The sequence below is a fragment of the Ammospiza caudacuta genome, chromosome 6 (assembly GCF_027887145.1).
Source record: "Ammospiza caudacuta isolate bAmmCau1 chromosome 6, bAmmCau1.pri, whole genome shotgun sequence".
Lineage (NCBI taxonomy): Eukaryota > Metazoa > Chordata > Aves > Passeriformes > Passerellidae > Ammospiza > Ammospiza caudacuta.
This window is the reverse complement of record NC_080598.1, coordinates 63,811,762-63,831,639: the sequence shown is the minus strand read 5'-3', so window position 1 is coordinate 63,831,639 and position 19,878 is coordinate 63,811,762. Positions and strand designations below refer to the sequence as shown.

Here is a 19,878-nt window from a genome sequence, read left to right as displayed (position 1 = left end):
AGGGGCTGGTTTTACCTTCAGACCCTCCTGTGCTGCTTGAAAGAGGCTGGTTTTACCCTCAGACCCTCCTGTGTTCTTGAGAAGGGGCTGGTTTTACCCTCAGACCCTCCTGTGTTGCTCCTTTAGCTGGTCTGGCTGCTGGGAAAGTCCAAAATAAACCCCAAACCACCACCAACCCCATAACAACAACCTCTGCTGTCCCTTCCTGTTTATTCCTGGGATTTCAGTCCAGATGAAAGCTGCTGCTGACTTTCCCTTCATGAATTCATGCAGACCATGAATCCAGCCCTCAGCACTGCCTGCAGCATTCCCAGGAACAGCTTCTTGTAAGCAATTCCCACTGCAGCTGCTTCCCAGAAAACTGTGGGGTCCTCTGCACACCCCATTCATGTTCCCACTGCTGAATCCTGCAGGACACAGTGTCCAGTCCCGGGAAAAATGAGCCTTGATGGAGAAAAAAAACCAGGAGAAGGCACCAGCCACCTCCAGAGGTGCTGGAATGGCTCTTGCCCAGATCCATGTGAGTTCCCCACTGTGCCACAGTGGGATGAAGCCACCTCAGTGTCCCCTGCAGCCAAGGGGAGAAAAAAGGCACCTCTGGATGAGATTAATCCCATGTAAGAACCTCTCTCCACAAACCAGAGTGGGATGGGGTTGGAGGCCTGAATGTGGGGCTCACACTGCACAGACCCTGCTGAAGGATCCCTCCTGCCAGATTTTTGTTCCCAGATTCCCTGATGTGCTGTCTCTAAGTGCTGCTCATTGTTCACCATCCCTGTGTTATTTATGGAGTTCTGTGGCCACCTGTGAGAACTCCCACAACTGAGCCAGACTGCAAACCCTGGAGGCACCATCCCTGCAAATGTGACATTGTCCTGCCCTGTGCCCTGGCCTGCCCACACCTGTCTGTCCCATTTTCCTCCAAAGTCTGGGATAATCACAGCTCCTTTTTCCAGCAGAGCTGAGGTGCCACCCAGCACATTGATTTGTCTCCTGGGGAGGACAGGACCCTGTTTCCATGTTCCAGGTCACAGTTCCTGCTGTTTGCTGCTCTGTGTCACCCCCTGGCCCTTCCCAAATTCTCCCTCATGCAGTCACTGTGCCCAGCAAAGGGGATCACAGAGTCATTTGGATTGGAAGGGACAGGGACATTTTCCACAATCCCAGGTTGCTTCAAGCCCCATCCTACCTGGCCCTGAATGTTTCCAGGATAAAATCATGGAATAGTTTAGCTCCAAGATCTGAGTCCAACTGTTCCCCCAGCACTGTCCCATGTCCCCAAGTGCCACATCCATGTGGTTTTTAAACCCCTCCAGGGATGAGGACACATGGGCAGCTGTGCCAGGGCTGGACAATCCTTTCCATGAAGAATTTTTTCCTAATATCCTAAACCTCTCCTGCTGCATCTTGAGGCCATTTCCTCCTGTTTTGTGGTTTTTTCCTCCGGGAGCAGAGACTCTGCAAAGATCCCTAAATCAGACACAAAGGTTCCTAAACCACCTGCTGTGGATATGGCTTTCCTTAGGAGTCTGAGGGGTGAAAAATGAGTGCACTCCAGGGAATGAGGTGCCACCAATGCCTTGTTTCCTCCTGCCAAGAGGAGCAGGGGAAGCCCTGAGCCCTGGGGTTCCTTACCCTGCAGGTGAGCGGCCAGCTCGGAGTAAGAGCGCAGCACGGCCAGGGACACAGCTTCCCCTGAAACACAGGAGAGGGGACACAGCCCTGAGGGACAGCCAGGGACAGCCAGCCCCACCCTGCTCCCTGACAACGCCACATTATCAATCTCTGCATCCTGAGGTGCTTTAAAGCTCGGAGGATTTGAAATAAATAAGGAAAATTTAACTTTCTGCTTCATGTCTAGGCCAGCCCATGAGTCCATGCTACTTTAATTTCCCCTCTTGTCCCACATTTTTTTTTCTTATAAAATAAAGGTTAAAAATCTCTTAATATCAGAATAATATCTGCTATTATCAGCCAATGAGAAGAACTAATTTAATCTGTTATTAATTGTATTTAATTATTTGTATTTAATCCCTGCTCATGGGACAGGATGTGGCACAGATTAATGGCCAAAACTTTTCTCCAGGATCTCTTCAGGATCATGGAAAGCACAGACAACATCCCAAAGTCACAGAAGGGACAGCCAGGCCACAGTTCATACTCACAGCTGGCATAGAACAGCACCACTGTCCTGGCAGCCTCTGGGAGGGAAGAGTGGAAGTTCTCCTCTGTCAGGACAAGGATCTGCTCCAGGGGCAGCTCTCTCTTCTTGTCCCTGGAAACTGCTTCCACCACCTGGTCATCCTGAATATCTGCAAAAAAAAAAAAAACAAAAAACAAGCCAGGTGTGTCCAGGGCAGGGGGAACTGCACCCCCTGGGCCACCCCAGTGCATGATTTTGTAATCCAGAACCTCTCAGCAGAGATGTGAGTGAATTCTTGTATGGGGAGAGGAGGCACAGACACACAAACAAACCCCCCCAAAATGCCCCAATCCCACCTCACAGCAGCTCTGCCCTTGAGTGGAACAATACTCAAAGCTCCTCTAGGATCCTGCCCCCTTTCCTTTTTTATAGAAAACGCCCTCAGTTTTGCACAGAGACCAAATTCATTTTCAATTCTGCATTGCAGGGAGCAGAGTTTTCTCCCTGGAGGAAGCAAGTCTGGATCTGCTCTTACAAAAACGTGTCTCAAACCCTTCCAAAGGGGTGGATGATTTTCAGATGCTTGTACAGGACACAGTGCAGGGTGCACTTTAACCCCCCCCAGCCTTTGGAGCATCCAAGCACATTCCTGTCCCTCACACAATAACTCTGATTTTTCTCTCTGGTGTTTCCACTAAAAATCAGAGCTGTCTGTCATATTCCAGTGACCTCAGAGAATGAAAGAGCCACTTTGTGGCCACCATGAAGTGACTGTGATGGTTTGCAAGTGTTCTCTAATGCTCTGCCATGTCTGATGCTGATTGCACCTTCTGTCTGATGACAATCAGCTTTTCACTTGATTAATTGCACACCTTGATTGTTATTCTCTTGCTCATCCTCATCTTGCTCATCCTCCTCCTGCTCATCCTCCTGGATTGGTTTCACCTTGTTCTTATCTTCCACCAGGGTTATAACTTCATCAGTGTCTTCCAAGACCAGGTATTGGATTGGCATTCCCTGAGGACAACAATAAATCAGTGGCAGCACAACATCCCCCCCTGTTTATTTTGTCTGCAGATCAGACTCAAGGTTGATGGGAACCATCTCCCAACTCCTTATTTTCGGGATGTGTCACAGATCCCTGAAGCTGCCAAGCAGGGGAATGTCTGGGTAATGTTTCTTTGAACCCATTTCTCCTGTGCTTGAGTTTGTCTCACTCTAGAATTGATTAACTGATTGATTCTCACTCTAGGATGATGTTTCCTTGTAAATGTAAGGAAAATTGGCTATGTAAGTAAATGCGGCTAGGAGGGATCTTGTGGTGAAAGTGAACACCAGCCCCATCTCCCAGCAACTTCACTCAGATCCAGCACTGCAGGAAAAATCCCAGTGGACAAACGGGAAAGGAGAGCAGGGAAGTACTTGGATATCCCCTCATTAGAGGGGTCAGGCTGGGTCCAAGGAGCCCATCACAGCCTGGGAAACCAGCTCAAAAAATCCTTTATCTCATGGAGCTCAGCCAGGAGAAATGTTCCCAAGTGTACAGGGACTGGCCACCCATGGAAAGAAGCAAAAAAGCAACATGAATTTCTCAGAAATGAGACCCTGTCAGCTTAAAACCAGTGCTAGCACCAGCTCAGACAAAGGCACTGCAGAGAAAATGGAAAGTGGATCAGGAGCTGAGGGAAATGACAAAGTGCTGGCACCTCCCACGGGCTCCCAGAGCCACCCAAGTGCACATCTCTCAGCAGGCCAGGGAAAGCCCTCAGGGGATGCTCAGGTCTGATCCTGCACCTGAAATCACCAGTGGGACAGTTCAGGTAATCTGGGACATCTGTGTTCCCTGGCATCTGCCAGCAGCCCTTTCCAGCCTGCCTCACAAGCTGGGTCAGGTCCCTGCAGGGTTGAACTCATCTTGATCAGCCTCACTGAACTCCCACCCTGCCCTTCTCCCTGCCAGGGGCACTGCCTTACATCAGCCCAGCACTCAGCTTTGCTTGTTTGCTCTTTGCTTCACACCCAGTCCCTCTCCCATCTTTTGACACCTTTCAGAAATCCAAATCTTTTGGGGAATTTGCACTTGGATGGAGTTTACAACCTTGTGTTGCCTCAAGGTGTACTGGAGATGTCAGTCAGTGTTTTGAACCCAGCAGGCACAGTGGCTCTGCAGCACCCAAATCATGGAAGGGACATTAAAGATGACCCAGTTCCACCCCTGCCATGAGCAGGGACACTTCCACTACCCCAGGTTGCTCCAAGCCCTGTCCAACCTGGCCTGGAACACTTCCAGGGGTGGGAAATCCACAGATTCTCTGGATAAACTGGGAAAGACACTTCCTTTGTTAAATCTCCCAGCTCCTGCCAGAGGCACTGCCTTACATCAGCCCAGCACAGAGCTTTGCTTGTTTGCTCTTTGTTTCACACTCAGTCCCTCTCCCATCTTTTGACACCTTTCAGAAATCCAAATCTTTTGGGGAATTTGCACTTGGATGGAGTTCACAACCTTGTGTTGCCTCAAGGTGTACTGGAGATGTCACTCAATGTATTTAACCCAAAATAAACTCACTGCTTTGTCTTTCCCAGCAGGCACAGTGGCTCTGCAGCACCCAAATCATGGAAGGGACACTAAAGATGACCCAGTTCCACCCCTGCCATGAGCAGGGACACTTCCACTACCCCAGGTTGCTCCAAGCCCTGTCCAACCTGGCCTGGAACACTTCCAGGGGTGGGAAATCCACAGATTCTCTGGATAATCAGGAAAGACACTTCCCCTTGAGCTTCAGGGAATGCTGGCAAATCAATCCCAGAGATGAGCAACATCCCACCACCCTCTCCAGAGCTGAGTTGTCCAATAAAGAAATCCAGCATCCAACCTCATCTGGTGTCTTGAGGGCCACATTTGAGCGCTGCAGAACGTTCAGCTCCACAAGGTCCCTTCCAAAACACAAAGTGAGCATCAGATGGTGTGACATGGAAGGTCACCCTTCCTCTCTCTGCCCCAATTCCATCACTGCTAAGTTTCCTCTCCAAAATCTCTCTTAATCTGAATATTTTTCCACCCCTAAGCCAGCAAAACTTCCAAATTAATACAATTCTGGATAAATCCTTAAATATGAAACACTCTGTCCCAGGATATAGCTTGGTTTTACTGCCTCTCATCCAAGTGTGATTGAATCCACTGACTGTCATCCTGGTGTTGGGGTAACCCAGCTCAGAAACCCCACAAAAAGCAAGGAGAACCCAAAACCACCAGAAATACCTGAGAAAAACCAGAAATACCAGAAACACCTGAGGGAAATACCTGGACAAAAGGGCAACTCCTGCTTTCCCCAGGAGCTGCCAGGCCACAAACTCTGCTGTCCTCCTGTCAGCCTCACAGGTCTCCTTCTGGCTCAGGATGAACACCAGGGGCAGCCCGAGCTGCAAGTGAACAGTGGAGATCTTCTCTGGGTCCTCAGCAACCTCTGTCTGGAGAACAGCCAGGGTTAACAGCCAGGGTTATGCTGCAGCACAGCTCCACAAGTTGAAGCCACAGAAATCATCAGGAAAAAGCTTCCAACCCCAATTCTAAAAAATCCATGGAAGCAGAACCCACACAACTCCAGTGAAGCTGTTCCAACATGTCATGACCTTCCCTGTTAAAAACCTGGGCTTTATTTTGTGGGGATTTTTTTTTGTGGTTTAGCAATTCCAGATGTCAAATCTCCACTCATTTTTATTTACCTGGCATCCACTCCCTGGAGCAGTTTGAAAATCCCAGCCACAACATGCAAGAGCTGGAATCTTTCCCTTCCTGCCTTGGATGTGCTGCTTCATGACAGCACATGAGAGGTGCCTGATGAAGCTCCATGGGCCTGACCCAGGAAAATGGCTGAAGGAGCATTCCCAGCTCATCCACTCATCCTTCTGGATGGGCAGGAATGAGCACTGGGATCAGGAGGCTGCTGAAGTTCTCTGCCCCTTGGAAGGAGGAAATAGGAGGGAACCTCCTGTCCCTGTGATCACCAAGGTGGGAAGGACTGATAGCAAATTCCAGAGGGTGCTGAAACTCCTGCAGGGAGCCTCAGAGCAGCTGAGGACTTTGGGGTTGTCTGGTTTGCAGAAAAGGAGGCTGAGGGATGACCCCATTGCTCTAAAGGAGCAGCTGAGCACTTTGGGGTTGTCTAGTTTGGAGAAAAGGAGGCTGAGGGATGACCTCACTGCTCTCCACAGCTTCCTGAGGAGCAGCTGAGAATTTGGGGGTTGTCTGGTTTGGAGAAAAGGAGGCTGAGGGATGATCCCATTGCTCTCTACAGCTTCCTGAGGAGCAGCTGAGGACTTTGAGATTGTCTGGTTTGCAGAAAAGGAGGCTGAGGGATGATCCCATTGCTCTCCACAGCTTCCTGAAGGGATGCTCCTGAGCCTACAAGAGTAGCTGAGGGCTTTGTGGTTGTCTAGTTTGCAGAAATGAAGCTGAGGGATGACCCCACTGATCTCCACAGCTTCCTGAGGGGATGCTCCTGAGCCTACAGGAGCAGCTGAGGACTTTGGGGTTGTCTGGTTTGGAGAAAAGGAGGCTGAGGGATGACCCCATTGCTCTCCACAGCTTCCTGAGGGGATGTGGAGAAGGAAACACTGATGTCTCCAGAGTATCCAGGGATAGAACACGTGGAAATGGTTCAAAGCTGCATCTGGAGAGGTTTACACAGAACATCAGGAAGGTTTCTTTACCAAGAGCACTGGAAACAGCTTCATATTGAGTGGGGAAGTGCTCAAGAGTCATTTGGAAAATGCCCTCAATAATTTATTGATGTTTTGGCCAGCCCTGAATTGGTGAGGCAGCTGCACCAGCTGATTCCTGCTCCTTGCCTGGAGCCACCCTGGAAGGGGCAGATTCCCACCCTCAGCCCTTCTCTCTCCTCTCACCTCCCTCCCTGCCCTCCCACCCAGGCAGCTCCTCCTTCCCAGTCCTACCACCAGTGGAGCCCCCATGAGCTTGAGGTGCCTGTGGATGTTGAGCAGGGTCAGGGGCTGTGCCAGGGCCGTCCTCCTGCAGGCCTGGGCTGGCTCTGTGACCTGCTGGCAGTGGCAGAACAGCAGCCAGGCAGAGGAGACATCGGGGTCATCAGGGCTGTGAGAGAGGAGACAAAACCCACCATGAGCAGGGGTTCCAAGTGCCCTGAGAGAAGGAGCAGGTTTGCTGATGTGTTGCACAGATTATCCTCAAGCCCAGGGTTTGGCAGGGCTGTGGAACAGGCTGGGAGAGCTGGGGGTGCTCACCTGGAGAGGAGCAGCTCCAGGGAGAGCTCAGAGCCTCTTCCAGAGCCTGAAGGGGCTCCAGGAGAGCTGGAGAGGGACTGGGGACAAGGCAAAGAGGGACAGGACACAGGGAATGGCTCCCACTGACAAAGAGCAGGGAGAGAGGGGACATTGGGAAGTGTGAGGGTGAGGAGTCCCTGGCACAGAGTGCCCAGAGCAGCTGTGGCTGCCCCTGGATCCCTGGCAGTGCCCAAGACCAGGCTGGATGGAGCTTGGAGCACCCTGGGACAGTGGAAGGTGTCCCTGGTTAGCTGTGACACCCTCACTGCTGTTGGTCTGTGGGTAACTTTGGGAAGTCACTTTCCTTTTCCAATGAACCCATTCCCTACCCCTAAAACAGGGATCACCTTCTTTGGGTAAGGATTTAAGAGCTCTATTAAGCACTATTAAGACCTCAAATCCCGCTGCCCGGGTTGGCTGGAAGCAGCTCCTGCTGGAGAAGCTCCCGGCATTTCAGCAGCTCGGGAGGGGGCGGCGCTGCTTGGAGGAGAATTCAGGCGATTCCTGCGCAATGACAACCGTGCCATCTAGCGGGAGCCACAACACAAACCCGAAACGCTGCAAGGATGGAACGGCACCTCGGCAAGCGCCACCCTGGTCCGTGTGACAAAATCCCAGGTCACTCATGATGGAGTTATTGATGTTGGAAAAGCCCTCCAAGATCACAGAGTCCAAAAGTTCCCACAGCACTGTCAAGGCCATCACTGAGCCGTGTCCCCAAGTGCCACATCCACAGGGATTTTAAATCCCTCCAGGGATGGGGACTCCACCACTGCCTTGGGCAGCCTGTTCTGACATGAAAACCCTTTCCATGAAGAATTTTTCCCTAATATCCAATTTAAACTTACCTTGGTGCAGCTTGTGGCTGTTTCTCCTTGTCCTGTCCCTGTTCCCTGGAGCAGAGTCTCATCCCCCTGGCTGTGCCCTCCTTGTGCAGAGCCACAAGAGCCCCCTGAGCCTCCTTTGCTCCAGGTGAGCCCCTGCCCAGCTCCTCAGGGATTCTGCAGCCCCTGCCCAGCTCCTCAGGGATTCTGCAGCCCCTGCCCAGCTCCTCAGGGATTCTGCAGCCCCTGCCCAGCTCCCTCAGGGATTCTGCAGCCCCTGCCCAGCTCCCTCAGCCTCTCCTGGGGCTCCAGACCCTTCCCAGCTCTGTTTCCTTCTCTGCACACACTCCAGCCCTTCACTGTTTCTTGTCATGAGGAGCCCAGAACTCACCCCAGGATCTGAGGTGTGGCCTCAGAAGTGGCAGCACGGGGGACAATCTCTGCCCTGCAGCCACAGGCTGGTACCAGCCAGGTGCCATTGGCCAGCTGGGCACTCTGGGGCTGAGGAAACAACACCCCCTGTGATGTTCCCAGCTCCTCCCTCACACTCCTGCCTGCAGTCACAAGGAGGGATCTGCCATTCTAAAGCAGCTCCTCCTGCCTGGGAAGGGGCTGGCCAGTGAGGGAATTCCCAAATCCATGAGCAGTGCCACAGTCCTTGCTCTTGGATACCAGAGTGGTTTAGGATTTTAACATCAACTCTCCTGGAAAGTTGTGGGGAAAGAGCTTTAGGATTTTAACATCAACTACCCTGGGAACCCATGGCTGAGGTTTGATCCACCAGCCACAGAAAGGAGACACAGGGCTCTTATCCTGTGAAATCCCACCCAACACAGCCACAAACAGCAAGGTCAGGAACACAACCAGCAGCTTTTGGAAAACAGATCTGACTGTCCACCCTGGGCACAGCATCCTAATGCCATCCCAGAGCTGCTCTGGGAATCTGAGACACCACGAGTGAGGCAAACAGAGCATGGCAGCAGCTCTCCATGGTGGGGGTGTCTCTGGATGTACCTGGTGGCTTTCAGCAGTGCTGCCTCAGTTGTCAGGACAAACTGGTGGATGGTTCCATAGACAAAGGCTGCCTCCATCACAGCTCTGTGCTCTGGAAAGGGAAAGGCAAGGTGAGCTCAGCTCTGTTTCCTCCACACCTCCTGTTTCATCCTTGCCAGGTGCAAAGATCAATTCCCAGGTGTAAATATCAAATCCCAGGTGCAAATATCAAATCCCAGGAGCAAATACCAAATCCCAGTTGCAAATATCAGTTCCCAGGTGTAAATATCAATTCCCAGGCTTTCAGAAACTCTTGGTACAATGTCACAGAGTCTGTCTGAAAACACACTGTGAAGGGAAGTGAGCAACTGGAGCTGGATCCCATTCCTGACCCCCAGCAAACAGGTGCTGTGTGAGAATCCATTCTGCAGAGCCAGGATTTATTATTTTTAAGACAGCAACCACTGGCTTGCTTTCCCTCTCCAAGTCCATTTCTCAAGGTTTATGCTCCCAGCAAAACTTTTCTGGTGCAAGTGATCCCTTTGGAAACAAAGCAAGGCATATGGAAGTAGAGATCTTGTGGCTGGGAGGCCCTTTCAGGTTTTCATCTGCAGGATTTTGGGTCAGAAACTCAGCTCCTGGATATTCTACCAAAAAAAAGACTGGGGAAGAGAGGAAAGATGGAAATGAGCATCCATACCTGCTGTCCCAGTAGCTGGTACATAGGCAAAGACCATGTTGGACTTCCCCTTCAATACATTTTCAATGTTCTCAAGGTCTGCCAGTGTTTCAACATATTTAACTTCATTAAAGAGCAGGGCACTGAGGAGGCAGAAAAAACCTCATTAGCAACTGGTTGAAGAGTAAATTTGCAGCCACACAAGCATGATGGGGAAAACAGGGTAAAATTCCAGCTTCTGGCTGGCAGATTAAGGATTCACAGCCAAATGGAAGAGCCCAGGTGTGTGCTGGGGAGTTATCTCAAGGGAAAAAGTTTAACAGGGTCAAACCACTATGAAGAGAGAAGCTTGACTGAGAGCAGCCTCTGGAATACCTTGATGCCTCAGGTTCAGCTTTTCTATTTTTCACATTCTGTGCTGCTTTAGTGCAAGGGTCTGAGGGGATATTATGGGATGGTGAGCTCTGTGCACAGAGCAGGGAGACAAAACAGTTCCTGCTCCAGCTGGGCACCAAGGACAAATGATCCAAATCTCAGCCCCAGAGCACAAACCCCGTGGGCTGGAGAGGGAAAAACAAGCAGGGTGGGACTGCAGGGGCTAAAGCTGGAATGGGACAATGAACTGCAAGGTGCAAATGGAGCAGAACTGATCCCAGGGACAGAGCCCGTGCCCGGCCGTGCATTTTGGGGCCATTTTGGTTGATCTTGGGTGCAGCCCTGGCTGGGCTCTGGTGCTGCCCAAGGTGGATCCATGGAGGAGATGCTTTGAATGAATCCCTGCTTTATTCTGGAACTCCATCCAGCCTCTGCTGTAGGGCAGCCTGAACAAGGCATCAGTTTCTGGTGACCCAGATGGGACACAAGGCATCAGCCTGGGGTTGGAATTTAGTGCGAATAGAAAGGAAAAGGATTTCAGAGAGTGGGATGTGGTCTGGGCATGTGGGGATGGACTTCCAGGGATGTGGTCTGGACTCACAACAGAACGTTGGCGACGATGGAGTTGACGTCGAACAGGGCGTCGGTGGGGAACTCTCGGATCAGCCGGTTCCCTCTGCAGAGAGAACAGAGTCACCAAGGGCACTGAGAGAGATTCACTGCGTGGATCCATGGGAAAAGGGAGCCAAGGCAGGCACAGAAGGACAGGGAGGATGATGGAGAAATGGCAGAACACACTTGAGATGTCTTTGAGCTGAGCTGGGAATCGTTCAAGCCCGGTTGAGCAGGTTCCTGCTGCACTTGGGGACATGGTGGCCTTGGCAGAGCTGGGGAAAGGGTTGGACTCAATTATCTTAAAGGTCTTTGGAATGGTTGCACTTGATGATGTTAAAGGTCTTTGGAATGGCTGGACTCAACAATCTTAAAGGTCTTTGGAATGGTTGGACTGGATGACTTTAAAGGTCTTTGGAATGGTTGGACTGGATGACCTTAAAAGTCTTTGGAACCGTTGGACTTGATGATCTTCAAGATCTTTGGAATGGCTGGATTTGATGATGTTAAAGGTCCTTGGAATGGTTGGATTTGATGACCTTAAAGGTCTTTGGAATGATTGGACTTGATGATGTTAAAGGGCTCTGGAATGGCTGGACTTGATGATCTTGAACGTCTTTGGAATGGTTGGACTTGATGACCTTAAAGGTCTTTGGAATGGCTGGATTTGATGATATTAAAGGTCTTTGGAATGGTAGGACTTGATGACCTTAAAGGTCTTTTCCAACCTTAATTATTCCATGATTGTCAGTACAACAGTCAATGAGAACTGAGCTGATTCATGGAAAAGCTTCCATGTGACAGCCCTAGGAGACCAGGAGCTGAACCTTCCCACCCAGGGCAGAAGAGTTAACCCCACCAACAAGGAGAGCACCAAAAAGTGTTTCTTTCTTGGACTAGACCCAAAACCTTGAGGTCTGAGTATAGGTCTGGGGGAGGGAGGCCAGAGGAACAGCAGAACACTGATGGAAAGTTTCTCCTGTGGTTTCATTCCACAGCTCATCCCTCTGCTGCTCCAAGGAACTTGGGGCAGGATGGGAGAATCCACACTGAGGACAAAGCATCTCCTCTGCCTGGGCTGGAATTTTGGGGGCACCTTTGGCTGAACTGTGCAGGTCACTGCTGTCCTCATGGCTCCTCTCATTCCTCCACTGACATCTCTGACTCCTGACAGTGTTTCCCTCAAACATTTCCTTCAAACTGGGAAGAAATCCCAGGGCAGAGCCCAGAAATGCCCCTCACCTGAACAGGAAGGCTTTCCTTAATGCATTTTCTTTTCCACAATATCTTGAGACATCCTCCTTGGGACAATTCACCTAGACAGCAAATACATGTAATTACAGATGCAGCCCCACAATGACCCCACACAGCCCCTACAGCTTTCTGTCATGCAAGAGTGTAAATTCAGCCTCTCCAAACCTCCTGGGAGGGAAAATCCACCACAATGGAGGCCACAGATGAAGAGGGGAGTTTGTACTTCAGTTTTCCAGCTCAGCCTGCTGATTTGGGTCAGATGGGATCAAAGCACCCCATGATCTGCCCAGCATATTCAAAGTGACAGATCAGTGCTTCCTTACTGACCCTGGTCTGTAGCTGGAGGAGATTAAATAAATCCAAATATAAATATGTAAACACTTCTTAGAGTCTAATTACACTTGCCTGGATTTGTGAATCTGCATAAAATTTCAGCTAAAAACTCTTTTGTTTGAAATATTTATTGCACTGAGCTGAAAAGAAGTTAACCAACCTCATCCATCATGGAACATGGACACTGGAACAGGGTGCCCAGAGAAGCTGGGGATTTTCCATCCCTGGAAATGTTCCAGGCTAGGCTGGACAGGGATACCCAGGATGGTGGAAGGTGTCCCTGTCCATGGAAGGTGAGGTGGAGAGAGATGAGCTTTAAGGTCCCTGAAAGCCAAAGCTGTTCTGTGAGTCCATGATCCTATGAAAAATTTGTGTTCATCTTTCCTTGCTCATCTCCTACTCATCCATCCCACCCAGCAGCTTCCCTGAGCCCCACTTACCTTCACCACAGAAACACCATAGTCCTGGAGGGCCTCAGCTGAGCTCTCAATGTGCTCCAGGAAGGGCTGGGCACCAGGAGAAACTGAAACAAACAAAAAAAAATCCTCTGCGAGTCCTCAGGGTGAAGAGCATCCTCCTGCCACACGCTGAGGTGTGGGAGATGTTCCTCAGCCCATGCCAATGTCTTTGGGAAATCACACCCAGGGGATCAGGAAGAACAAAAGGAAGGTCAGGGATCTTCTCCTAATCCATGACAGCCTTGAGTTCTCCTTCATGAAAGGGATTCCTGCTTTTTCTAGCAGGTGTTATGGAAGAGGGGAAAATTCTTAGGAAATTTGCTTTTTCCTCCAGAGTGCCTCCAGAAAATAATCCAGAAAATGAATGAAGATGTTTGAGGGACTGTGCCTGAGGACACAGGCAGGAAAGAACCCATCCCAAGGGGTCAGGAGCACTTGGAACTGTGAAAACACAGCACCTGACCAGTTCTTCAAAACCCCTTTGGGTTTAAAAACCTCAGGAACTGCCCCTTCACTGGGGAGGGCCACAAGTTGATCAGAGGGATGGAGCAGTTCTGCCAGAGGAAAGGCTGAGAAAATAGAAAAGGCTCTGGGGTGAATTAACTGCAGCCTTCCAGTGCCTGAAGGAGCCAACAAGGAAGATGAAGAGAGACTCTTTAAAAGGAATGGAGGGACAGGACCCAGGGAATGGCTTCCACTGCCAGAGGGCAGATTGGGAAGAATTCCTGGCTGAGATAGAATTGCCAGAGCAGCTGTGGCTGCTCCTGGATCCCTGGCAGTGTCCCTGGCCAGGCTGGACAGGGCTTGGAGCAGCCTGGGACAGTGGAAGGTGTCTCTGCCATGGCAGGGGTGGAGCAGGATGGGATTTAAGATCCTTCCAACCCCAAGCATTGCATAATTCAGTGATTGTTCCACTCTCACCAAGCCTTGCTGAGCCCTCAGGCTGATGGAAACTCACATTAAACACGTACCACTGGGGCTGAAAAAAGCCAAGGATGCTTTTCCAGCTTCCAAGCCACTGAAATAGTGTTGGGGGCTTGGCTCCTGCTGCAGGCTGGCACTTCCATATAGTGGGATGGAGAAGAGAAGGAAAACCAAGGAAGAAACCCATCTGTCCTTTTGGGCTGGCATGGCTGTTCCCAGCTACAGGCACAGGAGAGTCACAGCTGGGAGAAAAAATAATAAAAATAAAATATAATACATAAACACACACAAACACATATATGAATGTCTCTCTGTTTTAGTCTCTGTTACATGACTGTAATTTCCAACAGTGGAAATTATTATTAATATGACACAAACATCTTGAGGATATTATGAATTAGTCACTCAATCCACAGGTGACTCAGACAACTGCAAAGAGGACAGCAGGGGCCACTCCATTCCCTCTGAGTGTCCCTTCAAGTGCACAGACCCTCAGTGCTTTCAGCTTTAGGGCTGCTTTTCCTCCCTCTTTTTCATTTCTTTTGAGTCAAACAAAAATTCCATGCACAGGCATCAAAGCAGTGACAGCAGCATCCACAAACCCCCGCCCAAACTGTCTCAATTCCTGCTACAAAGCTTCCAGGGTGCCAGCAGAATTTCTGTGGCCCTGAAAGGTGTTTGCAAAGGGATGGGATGTGTTGTGGTTGCCAAAAAACTCAATGGCCATTTGAGGTTCAAATAGGAGAGCTCCTGTTTCAGAGCAAAATAGAAATGTGCATCTTCTGGCACTTGTTTCTGGTCAGAGTGAGGGAGAATTTTGCAGGTATATTTATAAAGATTTGCTAGCTGAAGTCCTTAGCATGAGGATGTTCTGCTGGTGCTTCAGGAACACATGTTCCAAATTATTTTTTTTATAGAATAACTGATTTCTCTCTTATATTTATAAGGATTTATGTAACTTAAATGGATGCTATTTTTGTATATACTGCTGGGTTTTTTCTTTACTCTGTGATCAGACGTTCTATACAATTTAACCTTTAAAGCATTAATTAAAAAATCAGATTGCCCTTGACCTAAAATATGTGTAGCAATAAGTCAGACAAGAATTCTGTAAAATCTTTTCTGCTTCTGGCTGCTGATTTTGCCACTTCTCAGCAGCCACCTTGACTTCCTCAGAGAATTAAGTGTGAATTTTCCTGAACAGATTGATTTTGGTGGGAAGTGTCCCTGCCCCTGGGATGGAACAAGATGATCTTTAAGGTCCTTCCCAAGCAAAACCAATCTGGGATTTTGGGATTCTCACTCCATGTAGATTTTCATGTTTCTCTTTGCTGAATTATGACCGGAGATAGCTCAGGGACGCCACTTGTAAGTTTTCTGTGCTGTTTAGGTGGCCTGGAAAGGCCCAGGGATGGCCTTGAAGAGCCGGCGCTTCAAAGGACGAGGAGACACTTCTGATCTTGTCTCGGTCTCGGTGTTTATTAATTGTTTATCTAAAAGATTTTCTTTCAGCCCGACAGAGGTCTGCACAGCAGCCAGCCATGGGCACACTGCGAGCCCCCGGGCGGTCACTTATCTTTATACCCGAAGTTACGTGTACAATATTTATAATTTTTCCCCAATACCTTCTACCCTTATTAACCGGTGCACTTTTAGTAATGACCAATCCCAAAGTGCCACCATCACCACAGAAGATGGAGGCCAAGAAGAAGAAGAAGAAGAACAGGACACGCCCCAATTCCTCCATCTTACTTCTTTAGACCCCCCTGTACCAAAATCCTAAACCCTGTGTTTTACACTTTAACTAACTTATCCCTTCACCATTCACCCAGTGAATTCCTCCCAGTCCTCATACAGGTCTCGTCTCCTGTGTCGGATCAAAGTCCAGCCACCAGACACTTCTGGCAACATTCCAGGACTCCCGAGCTCCCCAAGGGTGGTCTCGGCCGCTCTGCACCTCCATCCTGAGGTGCTGAGATCCCACAACTCCAGGCCATGGCAGATGATGTGAGGAGGTTAAAGGATGAGGAGGCACCTTCTTCCCACTGCATTCCCCCCCAGCCTGCTCCTCAGGGATTGCTCTCTGCTGCTGGAGCGTGGCTGCTCCCTGCTCAACAAAGGGACAATGCTGGGACTGAATCCATGCAGAACTGACATCATGAGCTGCAGCTGCTTTCCTCAACAAACAGCCCTGTGTCCGTGGGCTGTCACTGCTCCAACCCCTGGCAGAGGCTGGCAGCTCAGCACGGCTGCCCTGGGATCAGCCCAAGCTCCAACACTCCAAAAACAAGCAGGGAAAGATCCTGTGCCATGCTCCAGGAGTGAGGGCAGGCACACTCAGCCCTCACAGGCTCCTTCTCCAGGAGCTCAGGGCTTTGGACCAGGCCTGAAGGCACAACAGAGATGGAAATACATTAATTTATTTTTTTCTTTTCATCTCAAAATCTCCAGTTGTCTCCTTTCCAGCTTTGGGCAGTGTCAGGCATTTCTGGTGCTGTGCCCTCCCATCTGTTCCCCTGGCTGACAGAGGGGACAGGGATCAGGCTGGGGGGGTGATGTTTATTAAATGACAAACTTGGCTACTGCAGGATGGAAAAACAAACACAATCCTGGCACGTGGGAACCAGCCAGCTCAAATGGGAGAGCTCAGTGTCAAGGGAGGAAGAGGAGCAGCCTCCAAGGACTCAAAGATGTCTCAGGATTGTATCTGGAGGAGAGGGTCAGCAGCTTAAAACATAACTCCAGCCCCCAAGGAGAGCTCAGAGTCCCTTGCAGGGCCTGAAGGAGCTCCAGGAGAGATGGAGAGGGACTGGGGACAAGGGATGGAGGGACAGGAGCCAGAGAATGGCTCCCAGTGCCAGAGGGCAGGGATGGATGGGAGACTGGGAAGGAATTCTTGGCTGTGACAGTGGTTATGCCCTGGCACAGGGTGCCCACAGAAGCTTTGACTGTCCCTGGATCCCTGGCAGTGCCCAGGCTGGACAGGGCTTGGAGCACCCTGGGATAGTGGAAAGTGTCCCTGCCATGGTAGAGGTTGGAATGGGATGGGATTTAAGGTCCCCTCCAACCCAAAACATTCTGGGCTCCAGTGAAAAACGTGTGCTCACTCCTTCCCTGCTCAAATCCTCTCACCTCCTCACCCCTCCCTCCTGCCCAGCAGCTTCCCTCTGCCCCCCATCAACCCAGACATGAATATTCAGCTTTTAGGCCATTTCCTCTGTCACCTCTTTCCCATCCATGGAAAATGAACGCCCTAGGGCTGGAAACAGCCAGAGCCCTGCACCACTGACACCTGCAGGATTGCCAGGGATGTGTGAAATACCAGGGATGTGTGAAGCAGCTCTGTGTCACTGCTGGGAAACCTTAAGCCATGGCCAGGGGACAGCCTGGCACAGCACAGAGGGAATGCCAGGCCTGGCTCATGTCCCACTGCCATCATGCCAAGGCAGAGCCAGGCAAGAGGCCTGAGGTCACTGCAGTGACCTGAAGTGAAACCAAATCCACCAGAAATATCCAGCCCAAACTCCTGTGGGGGCAGAAACTGCTTGTGCCACTTCAGCTTTGTTTGGGAATCCATGGGCTGTGATCACCTCTGGTCCCAGCTGCTTTCCAGCACACTTCTCCTCCTCAGCTGCCAAGATTTATCACTGAGGATATTTATCCTCAGGGGAGGGTGTAAGAAATAAATTTATAAAAATTTTCAAAGTTTAATAGAATAGAATATATATATATATATATAATATTATATAATATATATAATATTATATATAATATTATATATAATATTATATATGATATATTATACATTATACGTTATATATTATATTATATATGCTATACATTATATATTATAAAATATATAATATATTATATATATTATATATTATATATTATACATTATATATTATATATTATACATTATATATTATATATTATATATTTTCATATACAAACCTTAAAATAAGAAATACTAACTTAAAACCACCATAAAATAAAGCAAACATTATTAAAAAATACTATAAAATAAAGCAAATATTATTAAAAAAGAAACACTATAAAATAAAGCAAACATTATTAAAAAAGAAACAAATTCCAAAAGATAACCTTACAAATAAAACTAAATGCTTTAGAAAAATAAAACTATAAAAAATGCATTGTAGAAAGACTCACGAGGGGTAATTTTAAATAATTAACTTTAAAACATTTAGAACACAATGTAACAAAAACTAATAAGCTAAAAAACACTTATCATTAAGAAATAGTTCACTTCTAATTATAATAATGGAAATTATAACATCTGTATTATCTCACCCTTCACATATAACTAAAAATAAAATGGAAGTTTTTAAAGCACCTCTCAGTTACCACATCTCTAAGTCAGAAAAAGCCATAATCCCCCAGGAGGGTGTTGTGGGGTGGGATTTAAGAGTCACAGGACAAGGAAGAGCTGCTGTCCTGCTGGAATTCTGGCCTGCACAGCCAGCTGGAACCACCCCACCATCCACGGCCTTCCCTGGACTCAGCAGAAACTCCACCAGCCTGGGCTTTAATGCCAGTGATGGAAAATCCACACTTTGTCTTGTCCAAATATCACCACAGAACCCACAATGGTTTGGGTGAGAGGGACCTTAAAAACCAAAGTTCCACCCTTGCCATGGCAGGGACACCTTCCACCATCCCAGGCTGCTCCCAGCCCTGTCCAGCCTGGCCTTGGCACTGCCAGGGATCCAGGGGCAGCCACAGCTGCTCTGGGCACCCTGTGCCAGTGTCTCCCCAGAAATCCACCACCCCTGTTAGTTTGATGCCATTCCACCCTCAGAGGTCTCAGCTGGTGAGTTTTAACTCCCTAAGTAATGTTCCTACAGCAGGAGCATTCAGGATGCTCCCAAATGGAGTCACTTCAAGCTCTCCTGCGCTGACAGACCCCAGTGAGGGCTCTCTGTGCAGCAGGACATTCACCCCACACCCTGCTGGCACAGACTCTTGGCAGGATTCTCACCTGCCTTCCATGCCCTTCTGGCAGCACTCACCCAGGGAGCTGCTCTCCCTGATTTCCTGGCAGGGGAGGCTCAAACCAGACCCCAAGCCCACGTGGGGCTGGCTCAATCCCTTAGCTCCAGCAGCATGGACAGGCTGAAGTTCTCCCTCCAGCTCACCTGGATGTCCCAGCACAAATATCCCTCCTGCTGCTGCTCCAAAATGCAAGGCAGAGAGGAACACTGACAGCTCCTCCTGCATTTCTGCCCATGCAAACAGGTTTCCTTTGGGTGATCCAGAAAAATGACAGAATCCTTAAGGCTGGAAAAGCCCTCTAAGATCATTGAGTCCAATCATTCCCCAAGGGGGATGGCTTCCACTGCCAGAGGGCAGGGTGGGATGGGATATTAGGAAGGAATTCTTGGCTGGGAGGGTGGGCAGGCCCTGGCACAGGGTGCCCAGAGCAGCTGTGGCTGCCCCTGGATCCCTGGAAATGTCAAAGGCCAGGCTGGACAGGGCTTGGAGCAGCCTGGGATAGTGGAAGGTGTCCCCAGGAGTGGCACTGGATGAGTTTTAAGGTCCCTTCCAACCCAACCCATGATTCCTTGCCTGGAATTATATTAACTTTTAATATTTTTCACTACACATGTCCCTTCCTTGCTCCAGACTTTTCTTACACAGCCAACAAGTTCATCATCACAAACCCATGATAATTATCACAGGTTCATTATCATCACCCAGTTAGCTGGCACAGAGCTCAACCCAACTCCTTTCAAATTTTCCAAAAGCAAGTTCTTGGACACAACTGATTTGAGAAGAATGATAGAGCTGCAATTCCCCAGCATCTGGAGCTGGAATAACAGTGAGATGCTTCTCCAGAGCTTTGGGATGAGCCTGCAATTATGGGACTGAAATAACCACTGGCCCTTTGCACTCACTGCATCTCCCTGCCTCCGACAGGGGCAGCTGTGGGAGCATCCTGAAGCACAGGGATCCTTTCCTGGGAAC

At 49.4% G+C, this 19,878-nt stretch overlaps 1 protein-coding gene across 1 annotated transcript in view; it reads right to left on the bottom strand.

Annotated features, from left to right (window-relative positions):
* TXNDC16 (thioredoxin domain containing 16) overlaps positions 1–19,878 on the bottom strand; it is a 42,577-nt gene that overhangs the window by 21,247 nt on the left and 1,452 nt on the right. Inside the window, exons 3-14 of the mRNA XM_058807027.1 lie at positions 13,941–14,135; positions 12,952–13,034; positions 12,167–12,240; positions 10,914–10,988; positions 9,959–10,080; positions 9,280–9,370; positions 7,097–7,253; positions 5,445–5,611; positions 5,017–5,077; positions 3,016–3,160; positions 2,166–2,312; positions 1,636–1,695 (exon numbers count right to left, since the gene is read on the bottom strand). Of these exons, the coding sequence (XP_058663010.1) occupies positions 1,636–1,695; positions 2,166–2,312; positions 3,016–3,160; positions 5,017–5,077; positions 5,445–5,611; positions 7,097–7,253; positions 9,280–9,370; positions 9,959–10,080; positions 10,914–10,988; positions 12,167–12,240; positions 12,952–13,034; positions 13,941–14,100 (1,342 nt within the window). The 5' untranslated portion in view covers positions 14,101–14,135. The remainder of the gene's footprint in view (positions 1–1,635; positions 1,696–2,165; positions 2,313–3,015; positions 3,161–5,016; positions 5,078–5,444; positions 5,612–7,096; positions 7,254–9,279; positions 9,371–9,958; positions 10,081–10,913; positions 10,989–12,166; positions 12,241–12,951; positions 13,035–13,940; positions 14,136–19,878) is intronic.